Raw genomic sequence first — 20,275 nt, 5'->3', positions numbered from 1 at the left:
TGAGCTGAGATCAAGAGTCAGCCACCAAACTGACTGAGCCACCCAGGTACCCCAGTAAAGGATCTTTTCAATTGCGGTCATTCTGATATATCAGCTTCCCCACACCTGCATAATAATAAAGCCTATATTTTACAAGATTTTGCTGCTTATGGGCTTCCTCTGTGACCTTCTTCCCAGGACTGCCCTGGGGCTCAAGGTGCCCACAGTCTATGTCCCGCCCTCTCTTCATGACTGATGAGAGGGGTGTGGCGGAGTCTCCATATATGGTCCCCAATGACCATGCCTCCAAGATTCCTACATCTTTGTAGCCCCCTCCCATCTTCTGCCAGCCCGACTTGCATTAACCAATGGAGCATAGTGCAAGTGACACTGGGCCAGTTCCAAGCTTGGTCTTTATGAGACTGGCAACTTCTGCTTCCTGCTGCAGTAATGCTCGCTTTGGGGGACCCTGAGCTACCGTGTAGGGAGTCCGGTTACCCTGCCGGAGAGACCACAGCCCGGCTGGCTCCAACATACTAGCCATTCCTGCCAAGGCTCCAGACATGTCTGAGCCATCTTGGATGGTCCAGCCCACTTGGACCCTACGATGACTGCAGCCCTAGTCATATGATGCCAAAGAATTGCCTTGCTGAGCCAGTCAACCCATGAAATTGGGAGTGATCATAAATAGTTATTATTTTAAGACTCTAAGTTTGGGGGTGGCTTGTTATTCAGTAATAAGAAACCCAAATAGGGATCTCCCTCTGCCTCAAAAGCCTAGCTCCCCCCCCCCCCCAAAAAAAAAAAAAAAAGCCTAGCTCCTTTTGCCTCAGGGTAAGAAAGACCCTGCAACTTAATTTATCCTCCAGAGCTCCCCATGGGATCACGCAGAGGTTGGGACTTCACCTGAAGCCATACTCTTGATAGTCTTCTTCCCCTTCACTGTTTGGTTTCCTCCGCTCCTTTTTGGTTTCTCCTCGGAGCATTTCTTTAATAAATCATGGGCACACGAATCTTGTCTCGGGCTCTGCTTCCAAGAGAATCTGACCTCAGACATGACGCTTCTGATATTCTCACTTCCAACCGGAAGCCAAGGGTCTGGCTCCCTATTCTCCCTCCTGACTCTTCCCTGCCCCCTCTCCTGCACCCAAAAAACACAGACCACCTTCCAGACTCCCATCTAGTTGGTGGCATGGGAGGGGAGAAGGTGGGAACAAAGACATCCATGAGGTCTCTGAAGGAAGCAGCAAGCAGCTTGTTTGCCCCTGGCCCGCAGCAAAGGACACCTCCCCACCCCCAACCACACAACCATGGAGGGGATCATATGGAGGTCAGGCAGGCGAGAGTCAGGCGGTTGGCATGTCAGCAGCAGTTCGGGGCCTGGTGGGGATGAGAGTCCTCTCTGATTCTGTGTCTGTGGCGGGAGGGGCTCTGCCGGTTGTCCCACCCCTATCTTTGGGAGTCTGTCTCGGTGACCTTCCCATGCCCACCAGTTCTCCGTCCCTGGAAACCCCAGCATCCATCACCATGGATCCTCCAGCAGGTCCCACAGCCGGGTTCCACTGGAGTCAGATAAGTCAGCAGAGAAGATGCTGGGGGCTGGGGGACCACAGCCTAGCAGGGGACCTCCACTCAGAGCCTCCAACCAGTCCAAGGAGTCTGTGGGACCCCTGGGAGAGGGGGACGGGGAGTTTGTGGGGGACGGGAGCGAGGAAGAGAAGACAGAGGAGAGGCCTTCAGAGTCCGGGGAGGGGGACAGCACGTCGAAGGAGCCGGGGAAGTCCAGGGGGATGGGGGGCAGCGGGTCTGCAGGAGAAGGAATGAAGTGTGAGCTTAGGAAGGCAGAGATCCAGACCCACTCCGTTATTCCTCGTTTCCAGAAATCCAAGTCCCCAGCCCACCCCTCCCTAGAACCCAGGACTCCAGATCCCAAACCCTTCCTCCTTTGGACTAGGACTCCAGAAACTCAGTCTCCAACTCCCCCAAATCTAGGGGTTGGACTCTTACCCTCAGGCTCCACCTGATCCTCCAGGATGTCATCAATGCCCCGGTTCGGAAGCAACTGCGGACGGGCAGAAGCGGCGTGAACCTGGGATCCCGCACCATCCTGACCGAGACCCATAGCCCGCTCCCTCTCACCTGTGCCCTGCGGATGGCTTCCTGCAGCTCCTCCTCCACAGTCAGGGCCGCTGTGGGCAGTGCTGAGGAAGGAGTCGGTGCTGGAGCCGCAGCCGGAGCCGGGGCCGGGACCGCAGCAGTAGCAGGGGTGTCCGAGGCACTTGCAGGAGGCGGAGGGTGAGAGTTTGGGCTCGGCTTGAGCTAGAACCGTGGAGTTCCCATAAGCCACGCCCGCCGGGAGCAACCCCACCCACTCGCAACGTGTGGCTCCACCCCCTGGTCGCCTCCCGGCCCTCCGCTCGCTCGTCGACCACCCCCCCTCGGTATCGCCCCGTATTCTTTCATTGGCTTCTCTTCCCTTAAGAGCCTCCCACTTTGCTCTTAACCACGCCCCCCACACTTCATTGGCTATTCTTCTTTCGACTTCCCGCCCCGTCCCGCTTTGTCTTCTCCTCACTGGCCCATACGCGCGTAGCCCCGCCCTCACCGAGCCCTGCCGCCGGACGGCTCCCAGAGCTTTGGGCCTGAGGCGCGGCCAGGGAGCACCCGCGGGACAGTCCTCGCGCCGCGGCTTCGGCCGCTCGCGGGGCAGGGCGCCGCCGCGCATGCGCTCCAGGAGCATCGACTTAGTCCCCGACACCGGGAGGCCCCGCAGGCGCAGCTGCTGCCGGAGCTCTGAGACCTGGGGTGGGAGGCGGGGAGAGGCCTTGCTGGGAGGGCTCCGGGGCGCAGGCGGGAGCTGGGGCTGCACATTTGGAAACCGCGAGAAGAGGGACTGGGGACCCAGGCTCCTGGGTCTCCGATGGGGCAGAGGCAGCGGGGTTAGAACTATGGGTACCCACCTGGGAAGTTACTCCCCACACTCACCGTCAGCTCCTCCAGCTTAAGGGTCTGAAGTTCCAACTTGTGTGGAGGGGGCGAGGGGCTGGGGACTCCAGGTGGGGAGGGAGTGAGGGCAGTGGGCTTCATCCTGGCGGTGAGGCGTGAGGGGGAACCAGAGGTTAGAGGGGGTGGAGGGAGACGGGGCATTCCGGGGTCCTCAAAGGCAGGGGCTTGCGAAGAGGAAAGAGGGCCCAGACTTCTGGGTCTCGGAAGAGGCTAATTCCTGTGCGTGGGAGTGGAGGAACCGGAGGCCCAGTCTCTCGGGTCTGAAGCCAGGACTCCTGGGAACTGAAGGAAGAGGGACTGGGAACTTGGACTCTCGAGTCCTGGGGGAGGAAGGGGTTGGGGGCTGGCCTCTGGACTCCCCTGCTCTTGGACTCTGGGTTGAGGGAGGAGGATGTGCGGGCGAGGGCGGGGGCTGAATTTCCCCCCAGAGAACAAAAACAGGGATCATACCTGGGAGGTGGCTGCTGTGAGTTTGTCCCTTCCCACAGAGGTGGTCCAGGGGGACCCAAGGCCAACCCTTTGGCCTGGGAGTCTACCCTGGACCCTTGTCTCCGCCCTGGGGGCATGTACTGGTGGTAGGTCAAGGTCCCCTTTGGCTTGGGCTCTCTCCAATGTTGGGAGATCTTGGGAGACTCCTGGAAAAGCAGGTGTGATGTCATATGTTTCCGCTCTGTCCCCGCTGTCCTGCCCCAGAGCCTCAGCTTGGCACCACCAGAAAGGAGCCAAAAGGGCAGTAGCAAGGACGACCAATGCTAGACTCTCCGGGGTATTTCTCCTCACTCGATGGAGACTCACCTTCAGGGACCTCCAAGGGCAGTATTCTGATTCATGGAGCAGGTCCCCAGGGCTGAAGAGGAAAGGGGTGGGGCCCAAGGGCGAGACTGGGGCCGGAGCTCTGGGGGCCAGAGCAGGGTCTGTGGCTGAGACCCACGGATCTGGATCCAAGACTGGAGAGGCAGTGAAGGACCCTGAGAGGCCTGTAGACAGCAAGCCAGGCAGGGAGGAACAAGACTGTGTGGGAAGGAGGGCCCTGGAGGCCTCAGCCGCCCCCCCACCTCCCGGTGTGGGAGGGCAGGACCAGGGAGGGAAACCACAGTGTTAGGAGGTGGGTGCCCAGACTCCTGGATCTCAGGGCAGAGGTTCCAGAATTTTATATTCTCAAGAAAGTCAGGAATCAGGTCCTCAGTCACCAAGATTTAGGGGGTTTTGCTGGAACAGGGGCGGGGCCAGCATTCCTGGTTCTTAAGGAGAGAGAGAAGCTGAAAGCCGCATCCTGAGATTCGTGTGCATGCCAAGTGAGGAGTCTGGGATGCCTGTCTTCTCCAAAGAAATCGGATCTGGATGCATGCATTTCTTTGGAGTGGGAAAAGTCATAGGGCAGGAAGCAGAGCTTTGAGGGGTGGGGTAGCCAGGGACCTGTACTCGGGTCCTCAGGGCGGGACAGGATAGGACTTCAGGGTGTCCCTGGCAGAGGGGCCAAGGCTCAGGAACCAGTCCTGAGATCTGGTAGCTGCACTCCTGGGCATCCCAGGGTTGTCGGGCCTCCATCCCCTCCCTTTCAGGGCCCACACTTACTTGGGTCCTGATACCGTCTGTGGATCCGAAGCTGGAGGACTATGGAGGAAGGAGGGAGGTGGGAGGAGAAAGGCGGGAAGGGAGTGTCCAGGAGCCCGGCCTGGCAGGCGGTGCGAGCTGCAGTTGGCAGGACACGCGTGCCCAGCCCCCTTACACACCCCATGCAGGCGGGTGGGCCGGCAGCCTGTTCCCTTTCCCGGGCCTCCCGCCTGCTCCCTGCTCCCTGCCAGAGCTGTTCTGGGACTAGGAGCCAGCCAGTGTGCAGGCAGGAGGCAGCCCTGCCCCCAGCTCCACCTGCCCCCTTCATGAGCATGTGCCTACCCCACCCAAGGCATGATCGCCATCTTGGCAGACTGACCCATGTGTGCCTCACCTCTTCTCGTCCGTGCGCTCCCGTCTGCACCAGCCCGCTCCCTTCGGTGTACCCCCAGGCCTCCCCACACTCACCCCCTCTGCACATGCATTTCCCTGGGCTCTGGTCTGGCACCTGGGCCACTTGTGTGCGCTCGTACCCTTTGCTATGCTTCATCCTTGGCACCCACCCAGCCTTACTGACACTTCTTTGCGCATTCAGGATTTGGCTTCCAGTTCTGGAGCAGAGATCTCTCTTTGCACATTTCACGTGCACTCTCTGGCACACTCATTGCTCTTTGGGGACTGGTGTCTTTGCACCCATCTAGCATACTCATTTGCACACTCGTATGCCCTTGGCCCACTGAGGAACTGACATCCAGTGCCACACTCACTTGCACGCTTTCGGTCCGCATTGGGACCTAAAATACAACCTTTGACGCGTTCAAGTTTTGATATAGCGCACTGTCCCCTCACCAACACTCCCACACCGCCCACTTCTAAGTCCCCACTCTGTGCACTCCTCCACTTTGCACACATGTCGATTTAAGCCCCTGTTCCTTTGCACTACCTGACCCTCTGCACACCCACCCCTCGCCACCCACTCCTCACTGTTTACAGGAGCATTGCATTGGCCATTTGCACCCTCATTGAGCCCCCAAAATTCAACCCCTTTGCTGGGGCCTCCTTTATACACAAGTGACCTTTTGCACAGAAAACACCTGCCTTGTGGGTCCCATGGCCCCCCTCCCACCTCACCGACCACACACACTGCCTGAGTTAAGAGTATTTCAATCCCAGGACCCAGAAGACCCCTTCCCTACATGCATAGAGAGAAGCCTCTCACCAGATCTGAACTTGGAGCGAATGATTTGGGAGCGCTGAGAGGAAGTTGCGAGAGTCATTGCCAAGGCTGTGATGGGGACCTGGACTGAGGGGAGGACAGGGCCCCCACCGGAGGAGGGTCAGAGTGGAGGTCAGGAGGCTGTCCCTCCCTGTGAAGGCAGCAGGGAAAGGGCCTCAGGGGCTTAGGGATAGGAGAGGCCTTGAGCCAGAACTTCTGGAGCCTGGGGGAGGAGGGGCTGGGAGCTCGGACTCCTGGATTTGAGGGAGAAGGGGGTTGAGGGCCCCAATTCCTGGAGCCTGGGGGAGGAAAGACTGCGATCTATGAAAGGAGACCCCTGGGCCTGTGAAAAGAGAGGAAGGAAAAGAGGGTGAAGGGATAGAGCTCAATACTCTGAAGGGACTAGAATCCAACACCCTTGATCAAGAGGGGAAAGGGACCCGGTAGGTTCCTGGGGAATTGGGAAGGGTCTCTGCCACCTGCATTTGAGAGGGGAGTGGGTGGGTATCAGCCACCATGGTCTGTGAGGAAGGGACTGGGACCAGAGAGGTGACAGAAGAGTTAAGGTGGGTTCCCCCCACCCCCATCCCAGGGGCTTCTCACCAGGTGGGCTCGGCGCAGCAGTACTCTGGAGCGGGTTGAGTCCCCTGGTCTAGGCTGGAGGCCGCAGGCTCCGCCCCACCAGCCTGGGACTGCCTAGGACACCCCTTTCTAGGGCGTGCCAGGAGCCTGTGGAATGGGGCGGGGGGGGAGGGGGGAGACAGGAGCCCCGCCTGGGACCCTAAGAAGGGGTGGGAGCACGGGCTGGGAGGGACTGGGGCGGGGCGAACGTCGGGGTTCCCTGGGTCGCTCCTCCTCCGCGTCCTGGGGCTGCGGGGTCGGGCGGGGCAGCGGCGGGCGGACTGACAGAAGCAGGTGCCTGGAGAGGGGCGCCGGGTGAGCGGCGGGAGCAGGTGGTCGCGACCCGGCCCTGCGGGCAGGTGCCACCTGTCGCTTATTTTTTCCCTGACGCAGCAGCAGGAGTCGGATTTAGGGGAGTGGAGAAGTTCAAACTGGAGCCCCGAACTCCTGGATCCGAGGGAGGAGGGGGCTGAGGACCTGGACTCCCGGGTCTGAGGGAGAAGAGGGCTGGACTCTGGCCTTTGGGGTCGAAGGGAGAGAAGTCTGGTTCCCACCGGCAGGACTGAGGGCCTGATATTTGGCAGAGCAAGCTTAGAGCTCTGTCCTGAAATTCGTGGGAGGCCCCAGGGCTCCGGGTTTGGATTACAAGCCGCAGGGCAAGCTGAGGCCAAGGCTATAAATATCTCCTCGGACTCGGCAAGAACCCAACGCTCTAGTCGAGGACCCTGGTGCTCTAATCCGCAAAACATCATCATCACCAGCGTTCCCGAGTCTTAACAAGTGAGGCGTTGCCAATACCACAGATACCTTTATTGCTCCTTGCGCTCACATCCCAAGCCCATCTTCCCACTGTCCCATCCTCTACTACCCGAAAACTCAAACTCCCGGCAGCCCACGCGGGGAAAGAACTACAACTCCCAGAGAGCTCTGAGCTCGAGCGGGCTCCGGGGAGTAGAAGCCGAAGAATTTTCAAGGTTCGCGCGCTCGTTTGTTATTGGTTTTCAAGGAGGCGTGGCCACGGGAGGTCCGTGGCGGTGATTGGCCGGCAGTTCCTGCTGCTCAAGATCCCAGAGGAGGCGGCGGAGCCTGCGCAGTTCACGGTGCAGGGCGTCGTCTGTCACAGGACCCGTGAGGCGCAGGCGCGAGCTGCCCAAGGGCAGGATGAGGGGAGGGTGGGAAGAGAAGCTTTCGAAGATGTCCCCTAGGAGACCGAAGAAGACGGAGTCAAAGTCTGAAAATGGGCGTGGGGCAGCAGTGTTGGGGAGAGGCTGTGTCACGCCCGAAGGAAGGAAAAACTTCAACCCCCAGCAAATCCTGGAGCGGGAGTCACTCAAACATGACACGCGGGAGTCCCCAAGCATCATGGAGTTGTAGTTTCAGACAAAGAAAGGCCACCGTTGCCTGGGAAACGGGCGAGGCATTGGGTTCTTGGGCCCGTGAGGAAGGAAGGTCTGGGAACTTAGTTTTACGGATTCCGTAGAGTGGAGGGGGCTGGAACCCGAACTCCTGGGTGAGGAGGGTTGGTTGTCCGGGGAGGAGGCTGGGGGCCTGAACCCTGGGGAACAAAGGAGCTGGGGCTTGAACTCCTGTACCCTGGGGGAGGGGGGAGTTGGGGTCCATCACTTAAGTCTTGAGGGAGGAGAGGGTTAAGGGTCCAGAATCCTGGGTCAGAAGGAGGAAGGCGCTGGGGCTGTGGAATCCTGGGTACTGAGAACCAAAAAAAAAAAAAAAAAGCTGACAGCCCCAGTGCCTCTGTCCCCATCTCTCCTCACCTGTGTCCACAGCATCTCGCTCTGCAGGGGGCGGGTCCCAGGCAGGTGGTGGCCCACGGCCAGGACCCAGCTGGTAGTGGCTGAGCAGATGGTGGAGCTGAGCAGGGGTCAGTGTGGGGTGGTCAGTTCGTAGGCTGCTCCATGAAGCCTGGTGGGAAGATCAGGTGAGAAATCTATGGTCATTATGGGGCAGCTGAGAAATCCGAAAACAGAAGGCCCTCCATAAAGGGCATGGATGTAGTGGGTAGACAGTGGTGTCTGCAATATCTTCCGGACACTGTGAGGCCAGGCTGTCAACCAAAGGGATGGTGGGAAAGGGCGCTTTAAAAAAATGTCAATTGGGGGCGCCTGGGTGGCTCAGGTCTGCCGTCGGCTCAGGTCATGATCCCAGGGTCCTGGGATTGAGCCCCGCATTGGGCTCCCTGCTCAGCGGGGAGTCTGCTTCTCCCTCTTCTCCCTCTCCCACTCCCCCTGCTTGTGTTCCCTCTAGCTGTCTCTCTCTCTAATAAATAAATAAAATCTTTTTTAAAATGTGATTTGCTTCAGCATAAATGAGGATGTAGGAGTTGGTGGGGGGGTGGAAAAGAAACAAAATTGGCCATTAGTTTATTATTGAAGCTGATGATGTGTACCTAGAGCTTCATTACTGCACTGTGGCTATTTTTTGTATCTGAAAATTTCTACACCTGAGATGACATCTGAATCATCCGTGGGGTGAAAACCAGAGACTCTGGACCCAGAATGCCTGGGTTCAAAAATCCCAGCTTGACTACTCATTACTTTCTGGCAAGTCACTGTGCCTCACTTTTTTTTTTTTTTTAAGATTTTATTTATTTATTTGACAGAGAGAGACACAGCGAGAGAGGGAACACAAGTAGGGGGAGTGGGAGAGGGAGAAGCAGGCTTCCCGCCGAGCAGGGAGCCCGATGCGGGGCTCGATCCCAGGACCCCGGGATCATGACCTGAGCCGAAGGCAGACGCTTAATGACTGAGCCACCCAGGCGCCCCTCACTTTTTTTTTTTTTTTAAGATTTTATTTATTTATTTGACAGAGAGACAGCTAGAGAGGGAACCCAGGCAGAGGGAGAGGGAGAAGCAGGCTTCCCGCTGAACAGGCAGCCTGATGTGGGGCTCAATCCCAGGACTCCAGGATCATGACCTGAGCTGAAGTCAGACGCTTAACAACTGAGCCACCCAGGTGCCCCTGTGCCTCACTTTCTTCATCTGTCAATTGGGTGTGGGCGGGAATAGAACTAACAGGGTAGTTATGAGGATTCAATATGGCAAGATGGTAAAGACTTAGGACACTGCCTGGTGCTTATTAAATGCTCTGTAAAAGTTTGATAAATATAAATAAATGAAATCAAGTAACTTATCCTACCTGATTTTCAGTCTCCTTGTCTGAAAAGAATTGTCAATTAATAACCTATTTCATGAGGCTTAGTCAACATTCAGTGAGAGTGCTAGACAGCATCTGGCATGTTGTTTATATTCAATGCATGTTCTCACTATCACATTCCTTGGTCTCATAGCAGACTTTCTGAATCAGCATGTCTGAGGGTGGAGGCCTTGGAATCTATTATTAATAAGTCCCATGGGATTCAGATGCAGTTTGGACACTTGTGGCTGACTTCCTTCTAACTGTCGATGCATCATCCACAGTGTCAGAGCTGGGACCGGGGATAACATGAAGTCCAAGGGGAGATCCAAGGGTGAGCTGAATACAGAGGATGGCTGAGTGGGGTCGAGGAGTCAGAGGTCAGGGATCAGGAGTCACCTTGAGCAGGGAAGTGCGGGGCACGCAGAGCAGGTTCACAGCTATGGAGAGTTTCCGGAAGAATTCAGTGGCAATGTCACCCAGCCCAGCCCCCTGCAGCCAGTCCAAGACAAGGTCCAAGTTGGTTCGGATTTGGACAGCTCGGGACCATTGATAGAAAGGCCGGCCTTGACCTGTTGGGGGAAAGGTATGAAGGGCAATGAGCATGTGGACTCGGCCCTCCTGCCTCCCAGACCCTTCCTATCCTTCAACTTGGGATCTGGAACTTGCTCTCCAGAGTCCCTAAACATGAGGCCTGATCCTGGGGCATGCTCTCTGAATTGACATGGGTCTCAGAGGTTCCCATGCTTTCCTCCCTGTCCCTTCCCCAGTCCAACCCTCACCTCGTTCCATCAGCGAGTTGAGAAGGGATGCATTGGAGAAGAAGAACAAATAACCAAAAGTCTGAGACACGAGGTCCGGGTGCAGCTCACACTGGCTGGTCAGTTCCAGGGCTGCCTGGAACACGCCCAGCGTCGGTCTCAAGCCCGGAGGCATGGCCCCCAGCTCTGCTCCAGGCCCTGGCAGCTCTGCCCCAGCTGTGAAAGGGTTACTATCCAGGAGAGCAGGCAGCGTTGAATACAGAGTCTAAGAGGATACAGAGATGCAAACAAGTGATTGGACTACACCCCATGGAAGCTTCAGGGTGACAGAGCTTCTGGGAATTATAGTCCATTGTACCTGCAACACCCTAAAAGTTCTCTGTGAGCAAATCCCTACTTTCCAGATGGGTGTCTAATATGCATCAGGCCGAGGACACCTCAAGTCTTAAGAAAGCCTCCAGGAGTTTCCTGGGTATTTTACGACCACCTCGGTGCCTCATAGGTCTTGTAGTTCTCAACAGAGACAGCTCACAGAGGACAAAGGATACCGAACAAAGAGGCCCCCTTCAGTCAAAGAATTATTTATCCAGAGTTCCCGAAGGAAAGAAAAAAGAATGAAGAGTCAGGAAGTGGGAGTGGCGTGGCAGTGAGCCAGTGGAAAGTGAGATCAGGCCAAGGACAGGAAATGAGGTCAGAGCCGAAGAAGAAATAAAGCCACACTTGGTGGGGATGGACAGGAAGCGAAGCCTTGGAGGAATGGGCTTCACCAATCAAGGCTGCTTAAGGAACATAAAGAATCTCCCCAAAGATCCCCTTTGCTGTTACAGATAGGGACTCAGGCCCACGAGAAGCCTGAAAACCTGCGAATTCCAAGAAGCCATCTTAAGGTCAAGGGTGGTGGGGGACTGGGGCAGAAAGCACTCCAGGGAGAAGATCTGTGGCTCGGAAAAGGGAGTGAATTCCGAGCTGTAGGAAATGAAGTCAGCAAACACAGGAAGTGAGGTCGGATTCAAGAGGACCTTTCATTTAAATGACAGTGTCTGGCACTATTTGATCCCTATCTATCTATCTACCCACCTATTAAATTTACCAGTGGACTTAGAAAACAGGAGCTTAAAAAAGTGAAAATGGTGATATAACCAGATAGTAAAGTTAGCCTGTCAAGAGGGGGATCGTTGCAGAGACAGGAAGAGAAGCCAGAAAGACAGGAAGTGATGTAGGCTCAAACAGGAAGTGGTACCAGAACAGCAAAGTGCTGCGGTGAATGGGAAGTGATGTCAGAGAAGCAGGGAATCTTACAAGGTCAAATAGGAAGTGACATCGGAGCGATGTGACGTAATTCAAACCGGAAGTGAGATTATGTCAAACAGGAAGTAGGGGATGAGACCAACCTTGGTGAGGTAGTAGACAGACTGCTGGAAGGTACACATGATGACCTCGTCCAGGAGGGCCATGGCTTCATCACATAATTCCAAGTCATTGCAGAGCTGTGGGTCTGAGGACAGACCTGGGGGTGAGAGAGAGAACCAGAGGCTGACAGGCAGGAGCCCAAGTCCCCAAGTAGCAGGAATGACAGGGGGCTTGGACAGGTCTGGGCTTGGGTCAGAGCTCACCCTCCTGGTCAGCCTCCTTCTCCATCTCCAGCACTTTCTCCTGCACAAAGCTCAGCAGCTCTGTTGTGTTGGCCATCCACAGCATGAGTGGCCTCAGCTCTACAGACACAGCCTCGGGAGTCAAGGGCACCTCGGGGACTCCCTCTGGGTGGCTGGGGAGGGAGAAAAGGACCTGCGTCCTTTGCCCAACCCCCACTGTAGTGTCTAAACCCCGAGATCTGGGTCTAATTGGGGACTGAGACCAATCCTCATTTCACGGCTGGAAAAGTTGAGTGCCAAGGAAGAGCAGAAACCTGCACTAAGCCATGAATGGAGTGAATGAACCACCAGCTGCAAATCCCCACCCTGCATCCTTCTAGACCCTTCTCCCCGGAATTTCTCTTACTTCTCTGGCTGACGGTCTCCAATTTCCTTAATCTTTTCCTGTAGAACAGTAAGATCAGAGTCAAGGTGAGGAGGGTTGGGGAGAGGCCTATGAGTTATTACCCTGGTGTTTCTAGAAGCACCTTTTTGACAGAGACTCTCCCCACTCAAATGGACTCTAAACCTCAAACTTCAGAATGGTCTCTCCTCTTCTTACCTTTTAAAACACAAGCCCCTATGATTGTGAGTGGTCTATCATCCTCAGGTCCACTCAAATCGTTTCTTCTTACTGCCCCCTCCCCCCAAAAAAACACTTCCTTAAGCTTCTCTCTAATGAGCCCTAGCTCAGTGGGATGGAACCTTTAACCCCACTCTGGATGATTTCTCCCAGGCACTTCCATCTGTAAGTCGGACCAATGTGTTCTTCCTCGACTCCAAGAATGGTCTTGCCCACTACTGCTCAAAGCCCCCAGCCCAGTGGGCTGCCGGCCTCACCTCCCACAATGGTCTCTCCTGACTTCTCATCCAACGGGATCTCTCTCCCGATTTCCCGGAATGGTTTCTCCCATTATCCCACAAGTGCAAAGCTGGTGCTTCACTGCCTTCTCTTCCAGCACCGTGGATGAATCCACAACTCCCAGCATCCCGTGAGACCCCTTGCTTAATAGCCGAAACCCCTCCTGGAGCATCATGATAGAGGTAGTTTCATCCCGCCCAACTACGGCTGGAAGGTGGAGACGAGGGGTGGCTGGGGATAAGAACCTGCGGCGCCGACAGGGCTGGGCGGTGGTGGGAGGCACTCACCCAGACAGCCTCCTTGATGAGACGGGCCAGGCGGCCCAGCAGGCGCGGCAGGTGGCCCAGCTCCAGTTCCCGGGCTGAATGCTGCACGCACAGCGCCAGCAGCGTGGCGGGCCCGAGCGGCGGCAGGTCGCCAGCGCCCGCGGCCGCAGCGCGCACGATCTCGCCCAGCAGCGCCTCTTCCTCGCGCGGCCGGAAGCGCAGCACTGGCTCGCGGCCGTCCAAGTAGGCCGCCAGCGCCTCGCCCCGCTCCTGCAGGCCCCGGCCGCACAGGCGGCAAGAGAAGGCCCAGCCGGGACCCGGCGGGGCGGCCCCAGGGCGGGCGGGCAGCCAGGGTGGCCGCGCGGGCCCCGAGCCTCCAGTGCGGGGGTCCTTGTACATGAAAAGGAAGTGCTCGCCCAGCCCCAGCAGGTCGCCGGGGTGAAGCTCCGCCTCCCGCAGCAGGAGGCACCCGTTATGCGTGACTGGGGCACCCCGGGATGGGCGCACCATGGCCGGGGGCTCAGGGCCCGCACGCACGGTGCAGTGCCGCGGCAGGATGTCAGGGGCATTAAGAAAGGTGTCCACATATGGGGCCGGGGACCCACCACGGGCCGAGGAGTTCCCGCCCCGGCCAAAGACGTGCTGCTCCCGCGTCATCACATATACCACGAAGTCCTGGAGGGAAAGGGAAGACACAGGAGAGACACAGCTCCATGAGGAACGGATGCTTGCAACGAGGACCCTTTTGCCACAACTGACTCTCCCATCAACCACCTCCCTTAGAATGAACACTTCCAAGGAGATCTCCTGGGATGTCAAAGGACTCAGCAATTACCTCCCCCCAAGCATGAGTGGACTTCTCTCTCTCTCTCTCTCTCTCTTTTTTTTTTTCATGAGTGGACTTCTCAAAGGCACTTCCTGTGAAGGACTGGCCCATAACACTCATCTTGAAGACCGGCTGCTTGGGTATTTTACGACCCCAAGGAAACCCCTTTCTTGACAGGGGCTCTAGAATTCCCCTCCCTCAAATTGTTGTTGCTTTCCAGGAAACCTTTCTCCAGTAGACTCTCCCATCTTCTCATCTCCTCTGAACGGACCCTTATAAGGCTATCCCTTCCCACAGTGCAGTCTCCCACAACATCCAGCTCAAGGAATAGGTGCTTCCAAGAACACACCCCCACTACTAAAATGGACTGTCCTGTTATCTTTACCCTCAAAGAATGGAACTTTCCTAGGAAATCTTTCTCTTAGGAACCGTCCCATTTCCCTACCCTTGGCCCCATTTGCCCGACATTCCATCCCCATGATGGAGACTACCAAAGACGTTTGTTTCCCCTTCCAATAATAGCTTCTCTGAATATTTCCAAAACAAGGGATAGATATCTTTAAAGAGATTCCCCCTTTCAACAAAGGTTTCTTCCATTTTCTCCACCCCGTGAGTATGCACTCTGGGGAGACCCCCTTTCTACAAATGGACTCTCATTTTTCCCCACCCCATGCTGCACTCACTTCCAAGGAGACCTAATACTACAACGGACTCACCTACTACCCTCATTCCCATGATAGAGGATTCCAAAGATACTCTCCTTTCCATCAATGGATGCTTTCAATATTCCCATCCCAACAAAGAAAATCTCCATGGAGATCTCCATATAGTAGCTCTTCTAGCAACCCCACCTTATAAATAAATGTTTTCAGGGAGACCCTCTTCTTATAATGGAGTGTCCCATTTCATCCACCAAATGAAGAGGTGCATTCCAGAAGACCCCTTCCTAAATGACTTTTCCATCTCCATCCTATAAAAATGGAAGAGCTCAGTCTGATCCCCTTCCTAAAATACACTCTCTGTTCTCTACTCATGTCTGAGAGAATAGTCATCCGGATATTCATAAATCCCCTTCCTACACTGAACTCTCCTATTACCTATACCCCATGGATGGACATTTCCAAAGAGACCCCTTCCTACAATGGATTTGTTCATCTGCCTCTAGAAAATGGAACTTTCCAGTCTGACCACTTTCTGAAGGTCGAATCTCATGTTTTCTATCCCTGTTTGAAGCAATGGAATGGTCCAAAATACATGAACCCCTTTTCTAAAACTGCTTAACCCAAGAAGGGATGCTTCCACAGTGCCCACAATGAACTCTCTCGAGTTATAGCCACTTGTGAATACATGAGTGCAGATAAATTCCTCTCTATAAGAGATTCACCTCTTATTCCTGATCCCAAGGAAGGAAGACTTCCAATGAAGCCTCTTTCTTAAAAAGGAATTTCCCCATGAACCTCACTCAAAAGAATGGATGCTTTCAATGTTTCCCCCTCTTCTCAGAACAGACTCCACCATACTCCCAGAACAGATCCTTCCAATTTGACTACCTTCCCAAAATAGACCCTCCTATTCTCCAACCTTGTCTTGAGAAATGGGCTGTTATAATATATGCAAACTCCTCCCTATAATGAACTTGCCCCATCCCCTTGACCCGACAAGGAGGAATAAATTCTTCCAAGCAAGCCCTTCTCTAAATAGTCTTCCTCTCTCACTCATATTCAAAGCCAGGCCACCTAACCCAATTGGATCACTCTCTATGACCATGAAAATGGGACTATTCACTAAGTTCCACCAGTGGGCTTTTCCATTGATTCCCAAAAGTACCTGTTGAACTTGGCTGTACCACTGTTACCCAAAGTTGAACAACATCATAAAAATGATTCCCCCAATCATCACATGCACAAAAGTGAGTATTTCCAATAATTCATTATGTTTCTATTAATGAAATAATTTCCTGCTAATCCACTAATAATTTTCTACTAACTCCTAATCCTTTCTCCCCCTCTGCTCCCTAACACTCAAGCAAGTTCTATAGTCATCCAAATATATAAAATAGAAGTTATCAGTATCACCTACCCCCATCAACAATAGTCAGATCGTTCCAGTGTAAACCAGAACCTTTAAAGAATGGATTAGTTCACTCCTTCCAAGAAAATACAGGCTTACCCAGAACAAGATCCCATGCATCCATCAAATTATCTTCTTCCCAAACAAGATAGACACTTCCATTACTCCTCATCAAGAAATAGACCCTTACAAGGAGATCCCTTTTCTACAATAGGCTCTCAACTTTCCCCCCTTGACAAAGACAGCGCTTTCCCCCCAGTTTTGCATGAAATGAGCCATTCCCTACTTGTTCTTCCAGCGAGATCTCAGCCATCAACTTTCCACCACTACCACCTCCCCACGCAACCCCCATCCCCCATCTCTGACAATGACATCTCCTACCCTGGAACCTTGCTGGGACATACCTGAGACTACCACGACCCAAGGAATTCTGGGAGTTGTAATTTTGTCTCCCTGCCACCGAAGGGTGGAGCATAGGTCTCTTCCAGTAGCACGGACTGCGCGTACCTGGGCATCCTGGTAGCCCTGGAGCAGCAGGAAGTAGGGACGGTTGCTGGGGGCCTGGATGAGGCATTGGGTCAACTGATCGAAGTCGCCAGGGTCCGCTGGTCCGATCTGGGCGTCTGCTGCCCCCGGGGCCATGCTAAGTGCCTGCTGCCGGCGCTCCTGCTGCCGCCGCCGCCGCCCCTGCAGGCTGAGCTCCGACACGCTGCGCCGCAGGGACAGGTTTTCCGAGCGCTCTTTGCCCCCGGACCCAGCCGGGGGCCCTGACCCCGACCCCGGGCCGGGACTGGCCAGCGCCGCCCCGCCGGACGCCGCCCGGGTGCGGTTCTTCTGTGGCCGCCACGAGGGGGCGCCCGTGCCTGCGGAGAGATAAGGAGTCATGGATGAGGCAGAGACTCGAAAGAGAGGCAGGCTCCGAGAGCTGGAGATTATAAAGAGACAAAGAATTGACTACAGAGAAGTGAGGCGGCTTCCCACATTAGGTTTTTGCATATGCTGTTCCCTGTGCCTGGAACATACTTTCTGCCTGCCTCCTACCCACCTTGCAGTTTTCAGCTCAGAAATTCATTCTTTTAACTGTTTTTTGGGGGACACCTACGGCTGCACCATACTCGGGGCTTTGTCTGGACCCAGCAGAGCCCTGGTACATAGTGGGGGATTAGTGGAAATGAGCCCAAGGAATGAACTGATGGGTTTCTCACTAGGCTGTAAAATCTAGGGGGGGGGATCCTCACCTGTCATGTGCTCACTGTACTCCCCCACGGCCCTAAATAATGTGTGGCCCACAGTAGGTGCTAAACGAATGCTTTTTTGGGGGGGGGGAAGACAGCGATGGTTATAATTGCCATTCTTTATTAGGCAACTACTATGTGCCAAGTCTTGTGCTAAAGCCCTGTTATACATGAGCTCATGTCACCTTCACCTAGGGTTTTGCTCAGTTTAACTGGCAAAGGACAGACTGGAATCCAAGCCAGAGTTCAAAGCTCATGAGTTTAACTACTACACCACTCTATTTCCCAAAGGGAGGCTCAGAAACAGAAAAGCATTAGAAGGCTCCCTGAGCGGCCCGTGGCCCTGAGCCAGACCCCATCCCTGCCAGGCCCTGCTCCACACGCGCTATTCCACCAAGGGCATCACCTCCTGCTCCAGGCCCGGCCTTCTCCAAGACCAGTCCGGCATGTAAGCACGACCTTCCTCGGCCTCTACAAATACTCTTCCTCTTCATTTCCCTTGAGCCACCCTCAAGTCTCCCATTCACACTCTGCGGCCAACCTAGGCCTAGGGCCACCTGCTCCAAGACCAGCTCCCCTGAGGCTCCGCCCATCCTTAGGCCCCGATCAGGCAGACCATTTTTTCACTTTCCAAGTCCCTTCCCCTTATACGCTTAATCTACATAGGCCCGGTCCCTCACGAACCCCTTCAACCTATTGCTCGGAGAGGCCTCCTGCCACAGGGGCCAGCGCCACCACTCAACACCTCTGGCTGCGGGTTACTCTCTTCCGCAGGCCCCACCCCAGCATCCCAGGCCCCGCCCATCGGCTCTGCAAAAACCTCCGGCCTGGCCCATCTTGCCAAGCCGGGTCCTGCCCCAGCCCCACTCTCCACTAGACACGGTGCTCTAGGTCCCTCCCAGTCCCCATCTCCCCCGCGCCCCCGCCTCCAGCCCCGCCCCCGCCCCGCCTCCCGCAGGCCCCGCCTCCAGGGCAGGCCCCGCCCCGCCCGCAAAGCCCCGCCCCCAGCGTCCGCCCGCCCCCTCACCGTCGCTGTCCGCCGCCCCGAAGGCCTCCTGCTCCAGGCGGCGCGCCTCCTCGCGGCCGCGCAGCTCGAAACGCCGCGCCCAGCCGGGCCGCGCTCGCCACAGCTCCTGCACCAGCAGCGGCCGCTCCGAGTCGCCCAGCACGCGCAGGTGCTCCGCCCGCCACTCGCCGCTGCCCACGCCGCCCGCCGCGGGCCGGCCCAGCGCGTCGCACAGCGCGAAGGCGTCCACGCAGCTGCTCTCGCCCGGGCTGCCGCCGGGGCTGCCCGCCAGCCCGTAGCGCTCCAGCGCCTCGGCCACCAGCTCGCGTGCCGTGGAGCGCGCGGTGGCCAGCACGCTCTTGTAGTTGGCGCCCGACGCCAGCCCGGCGCCGAAGATCTTGAGGACCCCCGGGGGCGCCGTGGCGCGCGTGACCAGCGGGGGCTCGGGGGCCACGCCCGCCGCCAGCTCCGGCAGCTTCTTCTCGCTGGCCCAGCGCTGGGCGCCCCCCGGAGTCCCGGGGCCTCCCGCGCCGCCGGACCCCGTGGCCCCGGTCCCCGAGCCCCGAAAGAGCTGGGAGATGCGCTTGGCGCGACTCCCCGAGGCTCCCCCGGCCGCCTTGACCGCGCCCACTCGCCGCAACTCCACGTGCGGCGGCGGCGGGGGCAGCGGCTCGCTACTGCGACTCCCCGTGTCCGAAGAAGACGACCTGGGAGCCCGCCAGGGAGTGGAGAGGCGGGAGAAAGACCCAGAAAGACAGGCAGAGAGGGGAGTAGATAGATGGTAGAGAAGGAAGGAGGTGGGAAAGACCCAGATGGAGGGGACAGAGACCCAGGGAGGAAGAGATCAGGGACAGACACCCAGGGAGTGACAGAGACCCGTTGAGAGGGCACAGAGAACCAGAGAGAAAGGGCAACAAAAACCAGGAGAAAGAGAGGGACGGAGGCCCAGAGAAAGAGGGAGACGGGAGACAGAGACCCACAGAAGGGAGAGAAATGCGGGGGCGAGGTGGGGAGGGGGGACGACAGAGATGGAGTAGGGCAGAGGCCAGAGGCAAAGAGAGAGAGATAAATACATAAATAAAGGCGAGTCCCCCAGAAGGAAATTCCAAGAAGTAAGCAGGGAGGGGAGGAAGGAAGGTGAATCAAACCCCTGCCCCTGTGTCCCCATCCCGGTGTCCATCCAGCCTAACCCCATCTCCAGACCCAGCACTCCCCACACTGGGCCCCAGAGCACTGTGGCCCACTGTCTCCTCCTGCCTGTTAGCTCACTTGCCCATTCAGGACAGGAACTGGAAGCCAATCCTTGGGGCCCCTGGCATTACCCAGCGCAGAGACTGGGTCATAAACAGGGACAAATGGGAAGCAGATGGGGCAGGGGTGGGAGTCTCAAGGGGGTGAGCACTCACTTAACAGAGGCAGCGCTGGGCCAGCGCCGCCCCAGCTTGGCCAGCTGCTTCCTGGGAGAATTGATCCACAGGCCCACGGGGAGATGGAGCTTCCCGAAGCGGGGGCTTCCGCCCTCCTTCCGTTCACCAGATAGCATGGCCCTAAGGAAGGGTGGGTAAGACCCCAACACCTGAGGCCCTGAGTGGCGGGGTTGGGATGGAGGGGGATTCCTCAGTCAGAGAGGGGGCTGGGGCTCAGACTTCTGAGTCCGAGTGGAGGAGAAGGATGGGAGCCTAGACTCCTGGGTGCTGGGATGGGAGGTGGCTGGGGACTGGCTCCTGGGTCTGAAGGAGGAGGGTCTGGACTTCTGGGTCCCTGGTTCTTACCCTGCTTCAGGTCCCAGCAGCACCCCGGGGCCCTGGCTCCGTTGGCCCTGGTTGGTTCCTGACCCCGCTGCTCCTGTTCAGCCTTTGCCTCTGCCCCAGCTCCCAGCACTGGGTGGGGGACAGGAAAAGGCGAGAGGAAACCCGGCAGGAAGAGCGGGGAGGGGGCGTCCTGTGAGGGGACTGGGCCTGGGGGAGGAGATCTGGGTAGGGCTGGCCTTTCCCTGCTCCTTGATTCTGGAATTATGTCTCAGCCGGTTGGGCCCTTCCAGGACTTCGGAGCCAGCGTCCCGGCCCCTCCTGCCAGACCTCTCCTCTGGGGA

The 20,275-nt window shown here is 56.6% G+C and overlaps 2 protein-coding genes across 4 annotated transcripts; both read right to left on the bottom strand.

Annotated features, from left to right (window-relative positions):
• Positions 1 to 806: 806 nt before the first annotated feature.
• On the bottom strand, positions 807 to 5,816 carry MAMSTR (MEF2 activating motif and SAP domain containing transcriptional regulator). 3 transcript variants are annotated; one of them, XM_032388543.1, is made up of 9 exons: positions 5,759 to 5,816; positions 4,561 to 4,599; positions 3,781 to 3,962; positions 3,436 to 3,620; positions 2,965 to 3,067; positions 2,585 to 2,779; positions 2,119 to 2,298; positions 1,987 to 2,041; positions 807 to 1,785 (listed from the first exon to the last, which is right to left on the bottom strand). In XM_032388543.1, exons 1-9 carry the CDS (start codon positions 5,814 to 5,816, stop codon positions 1,502 to 1,504), a joined length of 1,281 nt encoding a protein of 426 aa, XP_032244434.1. In that variant the 3' UTR covers positions 807 to 1,501. The 3 variants fall into 3 exon arrangements, with proteins under 3 accessions (XP_032244434.1, XP_032244435.1, XP_032244436.1); XM_032388544.1 differs by having other exon boundaries at positions 3,781 to 3,932; XM_032388545.1 differs by lacking the exons at positions 2,585 to 2,779; positions 3,781 to 3,962; positions 4,561 to 4,599; positions 5,759 to 5,816 and having other exon boundaries at positions 3,436 to 3,580.
• Positions 5,817 to 7,164: 1,348 nt separating this feature from the next.
• Positions 7,165 to 20,048, bottom strand: RASIP1 (Ras interacting protein 1). The gene is made up of 12 exons (XM_032388278.1): positions 19,956 to 20,048; positions 19,590 to 19,730; positions 18,205 to 18,890; positions 16,450 to 16,805; positions 13,068 to 13,721; positions 12,286 to 12,323; positions 11,901 to 12,052; positions 11,679 to 11,782; positions 10,309 to 10,552; positions 9,926 to 10,098; positions 8,149 to 8,296; positions 7,165 to 7,577 (listed from the first exon to the last, which is right to left on the bottom strand). Exons 2-12 carry the CDS (start codon positions 19,724 to 19,726, stop codon positions 7,378 to 7,380), a joined length of 2,892 nt encoding a protein of 963 aa, XP_032244169.1. The 5' UTR covers positions 19,727 to 19,730; positions 19,956 to 20,048; the 3' UTR covers positions 7,165 to 7,377.
• Positions 20,049 to 20,275: the final 227 nt, after the last annotated feature.

Source organism: Phoca vitulina, unplaced genomic scaffold, assembly GCF_004348235.1.
Source record: "Phoca vitulina isolate PV1807 unplaced genomic scaffold, GSC_HSeal_1.0 scaffold52, whole genome shotgun sequence".
Lineage (NCBI taxonomy): Eukaryota > Metazoa > Chordata > Mammalia > Carnivora > Phocidae > Phoca > Phoca vitulina.
Note: the sequence above shows the minus strand (reverse complement) of the source record. Positions and strands in the feature narration are given on the sequence as shown.

What these genes read in the sequence shown, in the direction of transcription:
- RASIP1 (XM_032388278.1), bottom strand. Translation starts at nt 19,726, where the DNA reads ATGCTATCTGGTGAACGGAAGGAGGGCGGAAGCCCCCGCTTCGGGAAG. An exon ending in AGGGCTACCAGGATGCCCAG is followed by an intron (nt 13,722 to 16,449) that starts GTACGCGCAGTC and finishes CTTTCCCTCCAG; the next exon opens with GACTTCGTGGTATATGTGAT. An exon ending in CTGTCTACTACCTCACCAAG is followed by an intron (nt 10,553 to 11,678) that starts GTTGGTCTCATC and finishes GTATCCTCTTAG; the next exon opens with ACTCTGTATTCAACGCTGCC.
- MAMSTR (XM_032388543.1), bottom strand. Translation starts at nt 5,816, where the DNA reads ATGACTCTCGCAACTTCCTCTCAGCGCTCCCAAATCATTCGCTCCAAG. An exon ending in CAGACGGTATCAGGACCCAA is followed by an intron (nt 3,963 to 4,560) that starts GTAAGTGTGGGC and finishes TGCTGTCTACAG; the next exon opens with GCCTCTCAGGGTCCTTCACT. An exon ending in TTAAGCTGGAGGAGCTGACG is followed by an intron (nt 2,780 to 2,964) that starts GTGAGTGTGGGG and finishes CTCCCACCCCAG; the next exon opens with GTCTCAGAGCTCCGGCAGCA.